Raw genomic sequence first — 21,261 nt, 5'->3', positions numbered from 1 at the left:
TCTTTTTGCCTTCACAAGTGCATCGATATTAGGTGTCAAATCCTGAGTAGCGGCACATTTAACAATGTAATTCAAGTGTTTATTTGTTAACCTTGAGCGCTGCTTTGTTTTATTATTGTTCATTACAGAGAACACCTGTTCACAAAGATAAGTAGTCCCAAACATGGATAGAACTTATGCAGCCATGGCTGTTAATTTGGGGTAACCTGGCACGAGATATTGATAAAACGTATTCAATTCCACGGACCCAAATTTATCCTTCATAGCAGAATCGCTTCATAGCGGTATCGCATCCTGTGACTGAAGCTTTAACTCGTGTCAGTGCTGCATGCTGTCATTTACTGCCCTCTAGCGACCAGAGAGAGCATTTGATTTGTATTCATTTTTTCAAAATCACAACTTTTCATAGAAATGATCTAGAGACTTGCTTCATTTTTTGACATACTCAGAAATTTATGCCGGGCCGTATTAAATAATCCAACGGGCCGGGTCCGGCCCGCCGGCCCTATGTTTGACATGCCTTGTAATCATTATCTGTTACAATGTGTTTATTTGGAGATATCATTCCTGTCATGGATTTCATGGTGTCCCACACCTTTTTTGAGTTATTAGTTTTGAATGCGTTTTCTAAATCTAAATGATTATGATATTGTAGTGAACTTGAAGTGACTCAAATCAATGGTTATTGTGGGGCTCGTAAAAGCAACCTTACAGAAAAGGCTGTTTACATAGCAGTTGCATTCCTGCAGACATCAAATTCTTGACATTCAATAGACTCAAAATGCTATCTTGTATAGCTACAATACAATGCTACACATTAACTACAATGTCCTGTTCAAACTCTTGAACAATGTCATGTTCAAGCTCCTCTTGATTACAACAGTAGTTCATCTCCTTACACACTGGCTCTTCTCTCAACATCCACAGCACATAATGATGTGCTTTCCTATGTGATACTAATGTCATTCATTGCTGTGAACTGAATACACACACACACACACACACACATTTATGTATGTATGTATTATGTAAGCATGTGTACTGATTCCTTCTCCTAGCAGGTTCCTCATGCAGCTCTTTGATTGGTCCTTTCTGTCTGGTCTGCACTCACGCCCATCAGCTGTTTGTCCTCTTGTTTCTGCAGGTCGCTGTTGCTCTTGGTGGCCAGCAGGGGGCAGGCGGCGCCACCAGCTTGTGGTTGGCCTTGATCGGCCTGCAACAACCTCACAGGACTGAAATGTCTGGTTAACACTAGAACTACCAAACCCCCTTTAGACAGACTCTCAACTAGACTCCCAACTAATGTCAAATGACAGGATCTCTTGCTCTCTTGGCAGGTGTGATAAGCCCTTCTTACCTCCAGTGTTATGTAAATGAGGCGTGTGTCAGCTGTGGGTGGTTGCTGTTGACACACCTTTCAATACACACCTTTGGCTGCCTCATGAGACTGCAAGCTCTCTTGCAAGAAGAAGTCTGCTCATCTCAGGAGCATATGTTTGAGATTTTATTTGAGAAAGGTTGAAATAATGTGAAATTGACACAAACATAATATTTGAATTATAGTGGCATATTGAATATTCAAAATAGCTGATTTTTTTTTTTTTTACCTTATTTGAAATAGTTTTTGTCTTTTGAAAAACTGCCACTAGGTAAAGATTTGTTTACATAAATTTATACAAAAAAAAAATCCTCAGCTCCTTGAAATAGAATAATAATCTTGAGTAATTTTAACTTATCAAGATGGTACTTTTTGCAGCGTGCCTCTTCCAAAACACAACAGCCATAACTAGTAAACAAAAAGGAAATTTAGGAAATCTTACACTGCAGAAAGTAACATTTTCATTAGTCAAAATAGCTCTGATTTGTTTTAACTTATTCGAAATAGTTTTTGTCTTTTGAAAAACTACCACTATATGTACAGAAACAGCCTTTTCTGTAAGGTTGCTTTTACGAGCCCCACAATAACCATTGATTTGAGTCACTTCAAGTTCACTACAATATCATAATCATTTAGATTTAGAAAACGCATTCAAAACTAATAACTCAAAAAAGGTGTGGGACACCATGAAATCCATGACAGGAATGATATCTCCAAATAAACACATTGTAACAGATAATGATTACAAGGCATGTCAAACATAGGGCCGGCGGGCCGGACCCGGCCCGTTGGATTATTTAATACGGCCCGGCATAAATTTCTGAGTATGTCAAAAAATGAAGCAAGTCTCTAGCTCATTTCTATGAAAAGTTGTGATTTTGAAAAAATGAATACAAATCAAATGCTCTCTCTGGTCGCTAGAGGGCAGTAAATGACAGCATGCAGCACTGACACGAGTTAAAGCTTCAGTCACAGGATGCGATTCCGCTATGAAGCGATTCTGCTATGAAGGATAAATTTGGGTCCGTGGAATTGAATACGTTTTATCAATATCTCGTGCCAGGTTACCCCAAATTAACAGCCATGGCTGCATAAGTTCTATCCATGTTTGGGACTACTTATCTTTGTGAACAAGATCATTAATATTGTGCAGTATGTTCTCAGCTTCAGTAGGTCCAGCCTAGTAGTTTGATCTGATGTAGTCTAATCTTATTACCCATGCACTGCTATAACTTTTATTTGTATTTCTTTTTTAATTTATTTCAAAGCAGTATGACAATTAAGGCGAAAATATTTTTTTCATAGCTCCCACTTGAGTTTGTTAATGTGGTGAGTTGCTTCAGGTATAAAACTGCATTCACTCAACTGTTAAAATAAACCAGTTGTTAACACATTCACCGTCAAACATGAAAATCTTTTTTTTTTCATTGTTTTAATGTGTTGTGCTTAGAAAAGATCCCTTTTCATCCATGATTATAATATGTAGGGTAGGCTAAAAATGTAGGCTGAATGATAAAGCATAGTACTGAAAAATAAAGCTAAATATTTGGAGTTGATTTGTAGTTACTGATCCGGCCCACCTGAGAACAGAAGGTCTGGATCCGGCCCCACAGCCAAACTGAGTTTGACATGCCTGACTTAAATAATTACTTTACAAGATTTGAATTACCTGACAGTCTTGCAAAATGTAATCGAATTCTTAGAAATATTCAACCTCTGCCATCAGACAGAATTATAACTGGTGGTGATGAAGTTAGGAAAGTTTTTAAAGCCACTAATACCAGAAAAGCTGAAGGGCCTGATAAGTGTAGCCCTTTTATTTTAAAAACCTTCGCGACAGCATGGAAAACATCATATATAAAACCACTGCCTAAAACGCAACATCCAAAAGAACATAAAGATTTTAGACCTATAGCTTTGACTTCAGTAATTATGAAGGGAACATAAAGACTTTAGACCTATAGCTTTGACTTCAGTAATTATGAAGGGAACATAAAGACTTTAGACCTATAGCTTTGACTTCAGTAATTATGAAGGGAACATAAAGACTTTAGACCTATAGCTTTGACTTCAGTAATTATGAAGGGAACATAAAGATTTTAGACCTATAGCTTTGACTTCAGTAATTATGAAGGGAACATAAAGACTTTAGACCTATAGCTTTGACTTCAGTAATTATGAGGCTCTAGAGAGACTCATGCTCAGACATCTACAAATTATTTGTATTAATGATAAATTGGATTCATTTCAGTTTGCATATAAAATAGGTTGTGGCACAGAAGATGCTGTTGCCACATTGGTTCATATAATCACTAAGCATTTAGATAAACCTCGTAACTATGCAAGAGCACTCTTTCTAGATTATTCATCAGCCTTCAATACAATACATCCCAGTATTTTACTTTCCAAAATGTCCCATCTGGGTGTGAACCCTTATTTGATCCACTGGTATGCCTCGTTCCTTACAAACAGAGTCCAGCTAGTCAAAGTGAATAAGACACTTTCTTTGGCTATTTCAACTAATGTTGGTGCACCTCAGGGCTGTGTGAGTTCTGCTGTTCTTTTTACTCTATACACAGATGACTGTCGCTCGTCTTCAAATAATCAGTATGTGCTAAAATACTCAGATGACTGTTTTGTTAACATTATTACATGACTCGGACAACCATGATCTACACCAACAAGGTGTTAACAAAGTAGTGACATGGAGCAAATATAATACTCTGGAAATAAACACAAAGAAAACAAAGGAAATAGTATTCAGCCAGAAACCAATATCTGTTACCTCCACTATTATCAATAATGAGGTAATCGAACAGGTGGAGTCAAGTCAAGTCAAGTCAAATTTATTTATATAGCGCTTTTCACAACAAACGTTGTCACAAAGCAGCTTTACAATCGTATGGGTCCAGATCCCTAATGAGCAAGCCAAAGGCGACAGTGGCGAGGAAAAACTCCCTATGATGGTGGGGATTAGGAAGAAACCTCGGGAGGACCAAGACTCAAAAGGGAACCCATCCTCCATTGGGCGGCCCGTTAACACAAGTTCGTGGTCGCAGAGTGGTTTCAAAGTTCTACAGCAACAGTCCAGGCTCCTGTTCCCTCGGTGCAGGCGGTGGGCCTCAGGCGGGCCAGCATCAGCACGACCCCTCGTGGCAACGGCTCATCCAACCCCGGCATCAGCACATTCACCGGCAAGCCAGACCATCCCCCAGGTGCCTGCAGGTGCCTGTATCCAATCGTCTTGGGTGGAGGCATGCAAGAAGATAGAAGATACAGACTGAGTGGACCTGAATTTAAACCACCATTGATTTAAATGTACATAGCTCACGTGCCAGTGATGAGCATGTGGCTCCGGCAGGCTAATCTATAGCAGCATAACTAAAGGGAGGAGTTCAGAGTTGACCACAGGCATGAGGGCTCACTGAGACATTGCTTTCCAGTCAAGTCATTGTCACAAATAGAGTGATGCCATGACACAGCTGGATGACAGCATCAACATCTCAGATCACCAGAAATCTCAACGTCTGGGGGGCCCCCAAGCCCCTACACCTTACAATGAGAATATTAGCTGAAGGCTTGATTAAACAGGTGAGTCTTAAGTCTAGATTTAAAGATTGGAACTGTGTCAGAATCTCGGATTGGAGCTGGAAGGCTATTCCATAATTGGGGGGCTTTAAATGAAAAAGCTCTGCCTCCGGCTATAGTCTTACAAATTTCCTATAAGAGTCCTATAAATATCTTGGTGTGATGATTGATGCTAGCTTATCATGGAAACACCACATCAACTACATCTGTAAAAAAACCAGACAGAGACTTTATTTTCTCCGTCGCCTCCGATCTTTTGGAGCTACTCGGCAGATACTCCTGTTGTTCTATACTGCTGTTATTTTGAGTGTTCTGCAGTATTGCAATGCTGTGTGGTATAATTGCTTGTCCTTATCTGTAAAGTCAGGATTGAAATATTTGATTAAGATATATTCAAAAATTGTGGGTCAGCCTCTAGAAAGATTATATGAGACCACTTATCATACCAACACAATGTGGCTGGCTAAAAACATAATTTTTGGTACTAATCATGTTTTGAAGAGTGAATATGTACTTCTCCCATCGGGGCGGCGTTATAGTGTTCCAAGGTTCAATAAGGTTAGACTGAAGAATTCTTTTGGAGCTGATCGCCTTTGAATTCAATGTGCTGGTGTCTCTAGAGCATGGGTGAGCAAGAAATTTTCATTTGACTGAAAATTTTTCCTAGCAAAAGACAATGCCAGCAATTACTGAAAATGTGGTGTAGCCTCTTTTGTCTAATTCTACACAATAAACACATTTATAAAGTATATTTATCTAAACAGCCTGTGTAATGAGAGAAGAGAGAATCTATGAAGCGACAAAATGCAACACCTGAGCTATAAATGTACATAAATGTTTTTATAATGGAGTTATCTGGGGGTCCTCTTCCAGAACATTGTTTAAAGATCAAGTCAAATTTAGTGAATCCTGGTGAGTTTTAAAATGGTATGAAGCTCTCTTGTTTTTATCAGATTTACTATCGCAAAAACATAAGCAGTAAGATTACCTGGTTTATCTTACAAAAAAAATTAATGTCCAAAAATGGCAAATTAAATCGCACCACTGGATGGAGCTTTTAAATACAAACAGAACAACACCATCCATGTTAAACTGGCTTAGAAATAAAAAGTTGACATTTCAAATGGAAGAAATGCGCCTTTTTTCTTCGACTATTAAAGCTAAACGAAGAAAAGTCTGTGATCGGTGGAGAGATTCTTCAGTATAAATAACCATAACTTCTATATTTCACTACAAATTCAAATAAAATTTGAAATGTAGTCACTTTATAGTATGGACATGACAGTATAATATTCAAAATGAATGAACAAATGAATATTTAATGATTAATCTTTAAATTAATTAATAAATAAGTCAGGTAATCATTATGGTGAAATAAAAAAAAACTACATTTCTATTAATATTCTGAGAAAACGCTGTAACCTAAAGATTCTGTTAACACAATTAAGACACAATATGATAAAAACAGGCGTGTAGGCATGATTAATTCATTATTTATTTATTTATTACTGTTATTAAAATTATCTGATACAAGACAACTCAAAGAAATTATGTCAATAAAGTTTAAAAGTATTGCAACTATTATGATTATAGTTAGTTTAAATATATAAAATATTTTATAAATATTTCGTGTTGGTTTATTAGGACATAAATTATGTGATTTTGTATTACGCCTTACGGTCTGACCACCTGTACCGGCTCAAAAAAAAACACTCTTATATTTCTGATAAAAATTTAACTTTATCAGAATAAGGATAAAATACTGAATTTATCTTACATCTACCTCTGAAGCTCTTCGGATGTCTGAAATACAGGCGGTCCCCGGGTTATTACGACGTCGTGCGTCGTACACGGAACTTGGTGTTTGGTGTGCGCGGCGGAAGAATACACAGTTATGCGGCTCGAGACCGAGGAGGACGGCGTCAGGATAGGATAACTGCGTGCAGTACGTTATTCGCGTACAGTATGTACCTTTGTTCCGACAAAGCCTGGTTAAAGCAAACACCCACACTACGCAAAGTAAAGCCTGTATACTTGACGAGTCGCCCTCGCGCCGAAAATGGCGTAATCGCGGTGGCTCCACCCGTGCGCGAGAGCCTCGCGCGCTGGCGATTCGCGAGGTCGTGCACCTCTCGAATTTTGTAACTTCACTTCGCCCGCGCCGCGCTTCAGCGCAATGAACTAAGTCATGTTTGCAGGCTTCATACACCTTTACAAGGTGGAATTAAAACACTTAAAAAAAGAATTAAAACACTTGTACGTCACTTTCAAGGTCCATTTCAATATTTCCCAGCACGTTAAACTTAATTAAGTTAAATATTTATACATATACTCGAAACGATTCGAAATAATTCGCGTTTTATTCACATTATTTAGGGGTTGTTTATTTTCAAAACGCCCGATCTTAACGTTTTCTCTCATGTTTCGTCCTGGAATTACAAGAGGCTCGTATTTGTTAACGTAATACAAGAGAATTGTTCAGTCAGATAGCTATTTGTTGTGAAACGAAGTAGATACAATTTCAAGCATGTTCATTTAGCCTAAATTCCAGCACTTTTTTCCTGAAACACAAAGCAACATTAAAATTGGTCAGGTGAATGCTCCCTCCCCAGTTTTTGAGGGCTGTTTCTTTATACTACCACATATCGTTTCGGACAACACTGCAAAGAATGCGACGCGCCAAGTAGCCTCCGCCGTTTGCTCAGGTGTGCGGAGTCGCGCGCTACGGTCACTCGCGAAAGTATAAGTATATATATTTCGTCTGAATACATCAAAAACAAAGGAGCTCGTCATTGATTTTAGGAAGACAAAAGGAATCATTCAACCCATCACCATCAACGGGGATTGTGTAGAAAGGGTCACAGACTTTCGCTTCCTGGGCATTCGCATTCAAGAGGACCTATCCTGGGGTGTGAACACCATGGAACTTACAAAGAAGGCACAACAGAGACTCTACTTTCTGAGGATCCTCAGGAAGAACAACATTAATCAGAGGCTGTTGGTGTCCTTCTACCGTTCCACCATAGAGAGCATCCTCACTCACGGACTCTGTGTGTGGTTCTCCAGTTGCACTGCAGCATGCAGAAAAGAACTACAGAGGATTGTGAGGTCTGCAGAGAAAATCATTGGGTGCTCCTTACCCACCCTGGAGGATCTATACAGCTCTCGTTGTCTACAAAAAATCCATAAAATCATCAGGGACAATTCTCACCCCGGTCATTATCTCTTAGAGCTGCTACCATCAGGTAGAAGGTACAGAGCAATTAAAACAAGGACAAATCGGCTGAGAAACAGCTTTTACCCCACTGCTATTCGGACACTAAATCACTTGTAACTGCTGATCATTCACATTTGTATCTTGATGTTACCAGTTGGTCTTGTAGAGACGTTTGCTTCTAAAGCTATTTGTCTTTTGTTAAAGACGTTCTTGTAAATCCTGTAAATTCTAAACCTAGTCTTTAAAAATACATATATATATATTTTTTTCTTTCTTCTTTTGTACACTCTACACCACAAGTAAGGCACCTTAATTTTCGTTATACCTGGTATAATGACAATAAAGATATTCTGATTCTGATTCTATAATCACCCCCAGGCAGGAGGGAGGTAACTTTTCTACGTAATGTCCGAAAATCAGAAGGCGGGAAGTCAATCAAATGACACCGCCGTCATCCATCCAGCGCCTCCAGTGAGAGGATCATATTTCGGACACAAAACAGATAGCACGCCTGTGTGGTTTATTATGATTTGACGGATTTTTTCCCCAAAAAATTCAAATGACGGAAATCCGTCGTAGTGACGGAGAACTTTAACCCATGCTCTAGAGATGGTCCTCTACCTGCCCGAGAGCAGGTCACAACCCACTACCACCTGAGCCTTCCAGTCCCAGCCAGTCCCAGCCAGAGCTGACGCCCCCTTTGAGTGGGTGTGGTTTTGTAGACCGGCCTCAGGGAGGACTTCAGCACAACACTAAGTGCTTGTGGGTTATATTGAACATTTGTTCTTGCTTTTTGTGTTTGTTTTGGGTCTTATGCGAGGGTAATTAAATGACAGTAATATTAGCTAAAGCATTTAAATCAACTCCAAACACTCAAATAATAAGAGAGATTTACCACATCCTGTGTGTGTGTGCACGCTAATGACACTATATGCAAGAGGACGTGCTGATGCTCCTACCTGAGGCTCACCATCTACACCAAAGAGACTGTGACTACTTGGCCAGGGAACAAGGACCTTAAACATTATCTGTAGAACCATCCTGCGCACCACGGACTTGTACTAACGGGCCGCCCAATGGAGGATGGGTTCCCTTTTGAGTCTTGGTCCTCCCAAGGTTTCTTCCTAATCCCCACCACCATAAGGAGTTTTTCCTTGCCACTGTCGCCTTGGCTTGCTCATTAGGGATCTGGACCCATACGATTGTAAAGCTGCTTTGTGACATATGTTGTGAAAGCTATATAAATAAATTTGACTTTGACTATACAACAAAAATAACTTCTATGTTTAATTTACAGTCGAACTATAATCCACACACTTGAATGGTGTATTTTTAGGCACACTGAAACAGCATATATAATTTACTATAGCTATAAATTATTATACATCTAAGCATTCCTGCTTTTAACCTATTAATGGTGATTATGTGTATAATTTTATGCAATGTATGGTTTTTTTTAAAATAGTTTGTCACTTGTACTACATCACTGTCCCACTAGTGGGGAGTATTTGACAGTGAGCTGTGTTGAGACCAGAGACCGTATGTATATATATACATATACTCTCAGAGGGCCATAAAATATTCTTAAAACATAAATATATATAATTTATCCAATTTTATTTAATCTACTTACAGTTTGACATACAACATCTAAACAATTACAAAAATATAAGCAAATACATTATTCACCTGTGTCTATTCAATCTGTGTTGGAAGGTGAGGGGTTAAGTGGAAGCCTGTGAGCCTGTCTCCCCCCCTATCAGGACTGTGATGCCCGCTGTTCGTTTACAGAGGGCCAGGCAGTTATAATGGCCTATGTGCACGCTGTTAAGTGACGTAATTTCTGCTAAAAGGTTAGGATGGTTGTTGACATCCGGTAGCCATTGAAAGCGTACACTGTGCTAGCTATTCACCTCACCAGTCTTGTAACGAGCATATTTACCGTTATTTACTTGGAAGTTTCCTTCATCTCCTGTCCGTTTACGTGTCCTAAACATGACAGGTAAACAAAAAAAAGTATCGTTTCAACAACGTATAGACAGCAGGTCCAACCACCACTGCTGTGTGCCATTCTGCACAGCATCGACAAGGTGTAATTCCTACCTGAGCTTCCACACCTTTCCAAAGGACCCAGAACTGCAGAAACAATGGGTGGTTAAGATCAGGAGAGATCATTTTATCATCACGAGTACTTCCTGAGTGTGTTCGCGACATTTTATCACTGCTGATCTGCTCGAACCACTCCTGCTGGACGACGATGACTGCGACCTGGAGCTTTTCCTGTGCTATTTCAATGGAATAACTATACTATTCCAACTCCACGACCTGGAGTATGGGAAAGAACAGAGCGTCCACCCAACACTGATCTAACAGAGATGCAGACTGACCATGATGATGATGACCCCTTACCGTGTCATGAACATGACTACTGCATCAGTAATGAGCCTGCTGCGCTTGATCTCTCCCTCAATGAAAATCAAGAGCTACGCAAGGAGATATCAAGGCTCCGAAAACAAATCGAAGACTTAACTGTCAGCAGCAAGTTCTGTTTGGAGCGGTTTTCTGCCTCTGATGACGACATATGATTCTTTACCAGGGAAATAAAAAATATGGCAGGACACAGTATACGGATGGGCCTTCCCTGGTGTCTGAAATACATTGTGAATGAATTAGCCATTATATAACTTTATATATAACTTTTATATTCCACAGATTTGCAAGCCATGCCCACCTGATGGGCTTTTGGAAGCAAATAGAGCCAGCCACCCACAACATCATACGGGTTACAAGTGCACGGACTGTTGAGAAGACTGATCAGGTCCCTCACTCTGCCAGTGCAACGGTAAATGTTTTCGTGTTGTCCATACAAAGCATGTTATGTCATCATTTTCAAATTAATCTTTACATCAAAAGAAGTTTTGATAGTCATAATGTAATATGACAATAGGATAATGTATTTTTCCCCAGGTTCTTCAACCAATTGATGAGTTTTTTCTCTTATGAACTACCTGTCATTGGGACTGATGCAAAAGGATTTGGCCCACAGATTTAGAATACATTGGTCAACTGTTAGTCGTATTATTAACACCTGGGCCAACTTCCTTTATACTGTATTGGGAGCTGTTTCTATTTGGTTAGATGTGGACACTGTGAAAACTCACCTCTGAGATGTGTTTCAGGACTACGCTGACACTCAAATAATTTTAGATTGCACAGAACTAAGATGTCAAACTCCAAATTCCCTTCTCCTCCAGAGTGAAGTGTTTTACACTTATAAATCACACTGTACATTCAAAGGGTTGATTGAGATAGCCCCTCATGGCGCATTGACCTTTGTGTCTTCTCTTTATCAAGGTGCTATCAGTGATAAAGAGATCTTAAAGCAGTCTGGCATTGTGGCCCTCCTTGACCCATCTATGGCCATCATGGTGGACAAGGGTTTCCTTGTTGAAGACTGCGTTCCATGCAAAGTCCACATACCCACGTTTCTGTCAAAGAGAGCTCAACTGTCTAGGTCAGAAATCAGAACGTCACAGTCCATTGCAAGACTGAGAGTCCATGTTGAGCGTGTGATTCGCAGAGTCAAAGAACATAAAATATTCAGCACAGTGATCCCCCTTTCAATCACAGGGAGCATAAACCAAATTTTTACTGTTGCCTGTCTTTTGGTGAATTATCAAAATGGCCCCTTGGTAAAAGCCTGGGCAAACAATGGCTAATCTCAATCCAGAATTAGACAGATGATGTAATGTGAATTACGGTGATTTATTTATTTATTTATTTCTCTAACCTTAAAATGATCCCTTTAAGGTCAGGGGTCGGCAACCCGCGGCTCCGGAGCCGCATGCAGCTCTTTGATCCCTCTGATGCGGCTCAGCTTTTGAATAGAATTCATGAGTATTTAATTAACGTATATTATTTTTGAGACTTAAAAAAATGTTCGGGTGGAATTTCACAAATGTCCGGTTTCGGTTCGCTTGAGTGACATGTCATCGCCACTGAAATAAATTTCCAATTATTTTGCTTTTGTGGCTCTGAGTCAAAAACGTTGCCAACCCCTGCTTTAGGTCATGCTAGTCTGTAAATATTGGCTGCAATGTTAAGGTACAGTGCAATATGATTAATTGTATAAAATGCTTTCACTTTTATATGTAAAATTGACACAACACAATACAACATTATGTATTTCTTAACTGTTACTGTATTTGTAAAAAATGAAATCAATACAATAGTAATACAATTGACAGAATAAATTGAAATTGTTTTAATTGTTCATGAGTTTATGTCTTCATTATGATTTTCTATTGCTTGGGCATAGAGAGGTATTTTGGCATGTAAGTGTTAAAGAAAAACATATCACATCTCCTTTTCACCTCTTCTAATACACTGCTATCTCTGTAAATTCGCTGCACAAAGATATCATGGGCACAGATAACTAAATCACACCACTGCATACCAGTAATCAATAATTGGCCCTGAATTTGCCAATAATAACAATGGCTCTCCTTCAATTTGTGTAGGCCTTGTGCCACTTTGAGGAATTTGCAGTCTACATAGCTTTGTGCATTTGGGCACTTAATTTCAACAAGCCCAAATGATGGATGCTCAAGTGGGTCATATACAAGTCCATCAGGTGATGCACCCAGCCAAGATGCATCTGGATGAATCACTAGCCCACACTTGGTCAAGTTCAAGTTTTTCAGAACTGCATAGTCCTTTAAGGCCCCTGTTTCTATTTCAAGTCCCCTCTTCACGTGTGCTGTTTGTCGTGTCCCTCGGATTATCCTTTCTGCCAGGCTTTCTGCAGCACCTGGACCTCTAACGTGGCTCACTTCTCTGAAATGTGAGGCAGTCAATATTTCTCTCCTAAGTGAATGCCACTCAGGTGTAGCACTTTGGGATCTTGTTGCCTCCTCAATAAGGTGTGACTGTGACAAGGTCACAGAAAGTGAGCTTAGGTGTAGCTGTTCTTGGTGTGTTGGCACAAATGAATATTCAGGTGGGCTTAGATGGTAATATTCTAGTGGCAGACTCGGGAATGGGGGTGCATCCTCATGTATGACAACACTGTCAGATGGAGGTGGTGGTTGTTGATAGGACAGTACACTGCCAACTTGTACCTTCCCAAAGATGGAGTCCACAAGTGGCTTGTCAGGCGAGATGTTCATTGTGTAGATGAGTGGAAGAGAATCTGCTTTCATTCCAGCGTAGACTGGTCCAGGATTGAGGGTGGCCGGGTGTGGGAGGTCACCGCAGTAGCCCTTGAAAAGTGTACTTCTGAAATAAAAGAAGAGTGAATAACATTTATTTTTACACATTGTAATCTGTTCACCAGCAGAACTGATTGTGAATCACATATCACATTGTGTGTGTGTGTAGGTATGTATATGTATATGTTTATGCATGTGTGCATACGTAGATATACATATTTGCCCTATATATGTATTTTATTTTTTTTCTTTTTGTGTATTTTATATATTGAGTGTATTTTCGGGATAGGGTACACTTGCTGCCTGTTCCTTACATTATCTTTATGCCTTCTGTTTTAATGTGTTTTGTAAAGCATCTTTGAGCATTGTGGAAAGCGCTATATAAATAAAAATTATTATTATTATTATTATTATTATTATTATATCACATGTCATCTGAAGTACAACGAGGCTAAATTAAATTTGGAAGAGAACAGGGTCTTATCAGATGATCAAAAGCATTTATTTTTTTAGCACACACTGTAATCTGCCTATTAAATTTGGTACTACATACCTAACTCCACTGGCTGTAGTAGCACCTGGTTTTGGCTTTAGGACAACCATGGCATCCACGGGTCCAGGCTTCACTCCCTATTAATTTAAAAGATGGTGTTAGTAAAGTGACTGTGATACATTAACTAACATTAAATAATGAAATAAGACAAACCATTGTTCGTGGTTTATGCCACTTCTGTCTGTGTGCATGAAAGGACAGGAGGGACGACAGACATGCCAGATTCAGAATAATGAGCAGTCTGGAAAAGCAATGCAACCAAGTGGTTGCAGATTCCGCAACCAGCAACACAAGAGCAGTTGCTGTTAATGAGCACAACTGGCATTGAATCACGTAATGTCATCTGAAATACACAAGAGGCTAAATTTAATATCTTGAAAAAAAGACTTCAGCAATGTCAATAGGCGCAATATCTGTCCCATCATGTTGTTAGTGGTGAATGTCACTTGTCTATTGTCTCATGTAACGTTTGTGCTGTTTTGCATCACTCTTAAAACACTTGGCTATACTGTCTTTCTATTCTACAGTGTTGAGCATGGTTCAATCTACTAGTTCACTGAGCAACTATAAACTAAATATATTTTAGATTTAAACTTCATTTTCACTCCAGATGAAATGCTTACACATAGGAGTGAAACAGGCCTACTTATATTTATATTATTTTGTTGTTTCCACCACCTACAACAGAACAGTGCAGGTTTTACTTCAACTGCTTCTTGAAGAGTGTTATCAGAATATGTTAATAGGTGTAAGTGTTGAAGCCATATGTAAATAAAGAAGATGAAGGATTTGAAAGACAGATTGACAGATTTTAGAAAATGCAGTTTGAAGAATAGCTGAGGTGGACTATATTCTGCTTTTGAGTCATAGAGGTAGATAACAATAGCTCGAACTGTAAAATAAACTCCCATTTGTTTACTATAGGCAAAACAGACTGCTAATGATTCCCACTCAGCTACTCTGCATTCGGCTACCATTGTAAGCTTTGAAAACCAATGCCTATGGTTATCACAGCTTACGTGAAGTAAGAGCAAGGATAAAAGATTGAACTTGTGTTGAACTAACTTTTGAACTTGTTCAACAGAACTTTGAACGTGACACTGAACAGAACTCGTATCATTTTAACCAGTGCTACTCTCAGCTGGTGTGGTGTATCTGTTTTCTTCATAGATCTGTAGCAGTGAGCCCTCACTGTTATCTCGTCAGCCTTACTTTTGCCTGATACTTCCATCAGAAATACAAACATGTTTTAAAAGGCATTTCTAGTACTAGGACAGGTCGGTTCGTTACTAAAAACAACATCACTTCATTAGACTGCCACCTCAGGCTAGCTAGCTAACTAGCGTCAGCCACTTACCTTCAAAATTGCAGAGGTAGGATGAAACGTAGAACTTGAAACCCTTTTCAAGTTGACTCTGTGTCGTTGTACTTGATGCTCTGACAATACGACGCACATCGTTGACGGTAAACTTCGGGAACTCCCAGAGGCACCTTGTGAATTTACACTCGGCCATTACACTCGGCCATTCCGCATACCAACCGGAAATACGGTACCATCCTGACACCAACGAGGAAGTGGTGCGTGCACCTAGACCAATCAGCGCAATACCAGTTTCAAATGACAGCAAAATTGACCAATCATATCTTCCCTCTTAGTGGGCGGGCTTAACTGTATGATTATTTCCGCCCGCTGTGGCGACGCTAGCTGTCGTTAGCACCACTGCTAGCTAGTTTCTATTCATTTCTTTGATGTATATATAACATATATACGGGCTCTGGTATGAACCCTTTGGGTACAAGCCAGGCTGCATCAGGTTATTGTAGCAGTCTGGCTGATTTGGTGTTTTGGTTAGAAAAATAGTAAACTGTGATATCACGTGCTACTCAACTTTGGAATGTTTGGTTTAGAATGTAGAATGTTTGGTTGGGAAGGTGGAATGTTTGGATTCAGTTTTGATGCTGAAAAGCTCAGAACAAGGCGCACGACATTTTGCTCTGAGAAAACCAAACCATACAAATTTAACTAATCTTTCTATTTTTTCTAGATCTTTCTCTCTTTCTATTCTTTCTATTTTTCAGGTGGAGAATGAGTTTTTACCCCAGGAGAACTGACCAGCCAAGGCCTGGACAGGAACAGAAGACCTTCATAGACACACCAGGTTTTACCACTCATGGTGAGAAAAATAAATTTTCTTCTTTTTATACTTCTATGTAAGACAGTATATTAATTCTTAAGAGTATGGATTTCTATAGGCTTTTTCATAATAATTAAAAGTTAAATATACACATTTATATAGTAGGTTTCTAAGGTTCAGAAAAATAACATGTATATTTATTCTACTGATGACTGTCAAGCTCTTTATTTCATGTGTACAGGATAATATAATTAATGGAGCATGGGTTATTTCTTTAATTTCTTTGATTCAGCACAATTTTCATAAATCCCACCATGTTAACATTGTCCATGTGGTCATGGAAAAAGCAAATAAAAATAAACATTTTTAAAAAGAGACAGATTTCTAACATGACATCACAAATTCTTAAGCCTTCTCCCCACATTCTAATGACATCACATGGCATCACATAGCCCTTGTTATAATCACTTGTTCATTGGGAATCACTTAAAGGCATTTGAGCCTCACCGGGAGGCATGCTGGGTTTCACTTTACCTGCTGTGGTATTTTCAGGTGTGCCCTACAACCCCCAAGATCCCTGTGGACCAGCACCCTTCCCTCACGGAAGTACGGCGGGACCCTCAGATGTCGGCCATGTTAAGATGCCTGTAGAAAGACCACTCCACACTGGTACTGTGTAACACTGAAGATTACATGCGTATTCAACAATCCAAATAACCATGCATGATAAAGTAGAAAAAAACTTTTATTACATTTGCCCGGGGAGCAGTTGTGGTTAGGTGCCTTGCTCAAAGGCACCTCACTCATGGCCTCAGGCCTGGGAATCGAACCCACGACCCTCACAAGACCAGTTCCCTACCACCGGACCATGACTGCATATTTGTATTATTAAACATGGGGACAGTATTTATTAGAAACAGGGGAAGACAAACGAATGAACCAGATGGACCAGAGGAAGACAAATGAATTTAATGTATTTCATGTTCCAATCTTTACTTTAGCTGTGATATGTTTGGTGTAGAGTAGAGCACTTTAGAGTGGGCACCTTGACGACCCACATACAGTCTGGGTGTACTGTGACACTCGTTATCTGCTAGGCGGTTGTGTTTAGTCTAAGGTGACAATGCTTCGAATCATTGTTATACCAGCATAGTATAATACTGATAATACATGTATATGGATTACAGATGTCATTTATCACTATTTTAGTACACCCCCAATCAATCTAAACAAAACATTGTCATGCTGCTTTGCTGGCTTCTGATACCTCATCTGGACTGTCTAGCAGTGTCTAGCAGAGGCGAGATGTGCTAGACATGAGCAGAGCTAGGAGGTACTGTAGTTTGGCTCTTCAGTATCTACCAGTATCAGAATTAAAATAATTCTGAATTGTGCCGAAATAATTAAATTGAATCAAGTTGTATTGAAATGTAAGATTTCATGATGCAATAAACTAAAAGAATCATAACTAAGCTAAACTAAAACTGGGTCACACATTTACTGAAGCTCTGATAAATGTCTTCCTGCTTCTGGGCTCACGGATGCCCTGCTTTCAGTTATTCAGTACTACTTCATTGTGCTGCCATTACATGAATTGTAGCAAGATGCATATGAGAAGTTGCCGTTCTCGGTCCATCTTGCTTGAATCATATTTCAGTGGCACTTTCAGATAAAGAAACATATGCAACGTAGTACTAAGGCACTGAGAAATGTTATGGTGAGGTAATTTCTGCTAATGTCCTTATTCGCCCATGCAGGTGAAGTTGGCTCCAGCAGGTGTCCCCCACTGCCTGTGCTCACTTCACGCACGAGAGTGACCAGGTCGGGACTGATGAGGCCTTCTCCACCCACCTTCACAAAGTTGCCTCCACTCCCCAAACCTGCTGGCCGAGAGCCTCTCCGTGCCTTCAGGCCTGCCAAAGGTGAGCTCACTCTTTTGCTCTCCTGGAAATGGCATCCAAATCATTTGTTGCAGCAACAACAACAAAAAAAGTAAAAAAAAAAGTATTAAAAAAAGCAAAAACTGCTTTGAAAGCCCTATAGGGGAGACCAGGTATGGTTGTAACATGGGGAGAGTTGTAACACCATCAGTTCCACTGATCATGGATAAGATAGGAGTCATATGATCATTTCAGTATTTACCCAATTCCTCCCTGATCCCACATGGTGAATATCAAGGCTGTAAACAGGCACATGCCGATTCCATCGAGAAAAAACTGAATGTATTTCATGTTCCATTCTTTACTTTAGCTGTGATATGTTTGGTGTAGAGTAGAGCACTTTAGAGTGGGCACCTTGACGGCCCACATACAGTGTGTGTGTACTGTGACACTCGTTATCTGCTAGGTGGTTGTGTTTAGTCTAAGGTGATAATGCTTCAAATCATTGTTATACCAGCATAGTATAATACTGATAATACATGTATATGGATTACAGATGTCATTTTTCACTATTTTAGTACACCCTCAAACAATCTAAACAAAACATTGTCATGCTGCTTTGCTGGCCTCTCATACCTCATCTGGACTGCTGCCAAAGTTAATAGATATGCTGCCATATATCTATTAATCTTTGTAATCTATATAACATGGCTTCTTTAAGTATTGGGTATCACCTGGCCAGCGTTAAGCTGTGGTATGCAGCAGCAGTCTGTGTGATATAAGGAGTTTGTGCTTTGTACCTACTTCTGTTGGCAAGGACAATGTGAGCTTACAAGCAAGACTAGACTTGAATGTTTTATTGCAGTCAGTTGATTGTGCCAGCACCCCACTACCCAGGCCTGCGCTGTTCTGATCCACAGCTCTCCACAGCTCTCCAGAGCTCTCCCATAGCCACTTTTGCTCCTCACTGCCATCTGCAGATTTGATTATGAATTTAAGTTTTCTTAAATGTTATTCGAATTGCTCCTATTCATTAGCACATTTCTTTTATCCACTTAATGCTACTCTTGATATACATTTGAGCCATGCCAAAATATTGATTATCATAATCTATTATTATTTAAAATGCAGTATGATCTGCAGGTCTTAATTTCATATGCTGGTCTGAAGATTGAACGTGTCCTCTACAGTTCTGTCTGTGTTTCATGTCCAGGTTCAGTGGAGCCTCCCCAGCTCCACTCTCCAGGGTGGAGGAGAGAGAGAGTGGGGAGACTTCACCGGAGCGGAGGACATCGTCAACCCTTGCTCCCAGACATCTTCAAAGCAGTTAACCCCAGTGATGCTGGTAGAGGTGACTTATTGATGTTGGCTTTACTTTATATGTCATTGAAATACCTGCACAAAATGTAGAATTTATAATGTTGCATCATTTGTTTTTGTGTTAAAATATTGGTAAATACGATATTTGGGAACAAGGAGATCATTTAGTCAGAAACTTCACTCAGGTGTCAAATGAGCGGAGCTAAACTCATGATCATGGATGCCCTTTTCCATGCAGGTTTGCCCAAATCCAGCCACTTGCTGCCTGGGAACCCCCCCGGGTCTTTCCTACTGCCCTCCTACCCTCTGGTCACTCTTCCGGGAGTGCAGCGAGACACAAGCCCTCGGCGCAGAGACCCGGGCCCGTGGAGGGACAGTATTGGTGAGTGCATGGCTACGTTGCTAAGAACGTGCTAGGCACACACAGTGAGGCATGGCTGGTTATTTGGGTGCCCGCTTAAGTTAAGTTGGTCTTGCACTAAGCTTGTCTTGCACTTGTTCCCACGTCAGTGGTAAATTGATGAGCAGACCTAATTTTGTGGTGTCATACATACTACATGAATTTAATTTTAACCAAAAAATGTGCATATACGTAGATCATTTATAGTCACCGCTTGTCAAATGTACAAAATACTTAAATTCAAATTTGATGATCTTCATCTGACATGGTTTCACTCAGTAATGGAACAGTGTCTAGCAGAGGCGAGATGTGCTAGCCATTAGCAGAACTAGGCTAATGTATCTACCAGTATCAGAATTAAAATAATTCTGAATTGTCTTAAATTGTATCAAATTGTACTGAAATGTAAGATTTCATGATGCAACAAACTAAAAGAATCATAAGTAAGCTAAACTAAAACTGGGTCACACATTTACTGAAGCTCTGATAAATGTCTTCCTGCTTCTGGGCTCACGGATGCCCTGCTTTCAGTTATTCAGTACTACTTCATTGTGCTGCCATTACATGAATTGTAGCAAGATGCATATGAGAAGTTGCCGTTCTCCATCCATCTTGCTTGAATCATATTTCAGTGGCACTTTCAGATAAAGAAACATATGCAACGTAGTACTAAGGCACTGAGAAATGTTATGGTGAGTTAATTTCTGCTAATGTCCTTATTCGCCCATGCAGGTGAAGTTGGCTCCAGCAGGTGTTCCAAACTGCCTGTGCTCACTTCACGCACGAGAGTGACCTCGTCAAGACTGATGAGGCCTTCTCCACCCACCTTCACAAAGTTGCCTCCACTCCCCAAACCTGCTGGCCGAGAGCCTCTCCGTGCCTTCAGGCCTGCCAAAGGTGAGCTCACTCTTTTGCTCTCCTGGAAATGGCATCCAAACCATTTGCTGCACCAACAACAACAAAAAAGTTAAAAAAGTAAAAACTGCTTTGAAAGCCCTATACTACAAACAAAAAGGCCCTGCTGATCCTCTTGTACATTGCTATGCCTGCACCCATGAACATTGTTTTTCTGCACCATGAAGAAACCACTATGAAACCAGTAGTTATATTTGAGATTTTTGACATGTCTGAAGGAGTAATTGGCAGAGGTTGGAATTGGTTTGCTGTTAACACTGCATTACACAACACAATGTTTTAAATCTAGTTCTCCATGTTGAATAATGTTTTGCAGTCAGTCTTCAAGCTGATTTGAACCAAAGTTGAGCTGGTAGCCCTAAAAGTCCTAGTCAGTTTATTTGGGTTCTGGTATCCCTCTCTAGATGAATTCACGCCAGGAACTCCCCGGAAGGATCCCCACGAGCAGCAGACTTTACAGCCCTTCTCCAAACCAGACCTCGCTCTCGCTCGGAGCTTCAGTCTGCTTAGCTCTGATGACTGGTAAGTCACACCTGCAAAATTCTGAAGCATTTGGTTAGGGCAGGTTAAACAGCAAGTCATTTATGGTGTTCTGCATATATGGTAAGTATGCATGTATTTAGTGAAGTTTTTTCCTCTTTGTCCCTTTTCTTGTAGCATTTTTT

General features: G+C 39.9%; 3 protein-coding genes across 4 annotated transcripts in view; 2 read left to right on the top strand and 1 right to left on the bottom strand.

Annotated features, from left to right (window-relative positions):
* The window catches only part of LOC143484402 (uncharacterized), a 161,693-nt gene that overhangs the window by 121,987 nt on the left and 18,445 nt on the right, over positions 1-21,261 (top strand). The window lies entirely within an intron of this gene.
* LOC143508954 (uncharacterized) lies at positions 1,067-15,464 on the bottom strand. The gene is made up of 4 exons (XM_076997534.1): positions 15,304-15,464; positions 13,947-14,023; positions 13,016-13,460; positions 1,067-1,213 (listed from the first exon to the last, which is right to left on the bottom strand). Exons 1-4 carry the CDS (start codon positions 15,400-15,402, stop codon positions 1,067-1,069), a joined length of 768 nt encoding a protein of 255 aa, XP_076853649.1. The 5' UTR covers positions 15,403-15,464.
* On the top strand, positions 15,653-19,698 carry LOC143508953 (uncharacterized). The gene is made up of 5 exons (XM_076997533.1): positions 15,653-16,120; positions 16,634-16,750; positions 17,839-18,003; positions 19,175-19,312; positions 19,520-19,698. The coding sequence occupies exons 1-5, from the start codon at positions 16,033-16,035 to the stop codon at positions 19,696-19,698; spliced, it is 687 nt and encodes a 228-aa protein (XP_076853648.1). The 5' UTR covers positions 15,653-16,032.

The sequence above is a fragment of the Brachyhypopomus gauderio genome, chromosome 2 (genome assembly GCF_052324685.1).
Source record: "Brachyhypopomus gauderio isolate BG-103 chromosome 2, BGAUD_0.2, whole genome shotgun sequence".
In the NCBI taxonomy this organism is placed as follows: domain Eukaryota; kingdom Metazoa; phylum Chordata; class Actinopteri; order Gymnotiformes; family Hypopomidae; genus Brachyhypopomus; species Brachyhypopomus gauderio.
This window is presented reverse-complemented; position numbering and strand designations above follow the sequence as displayed.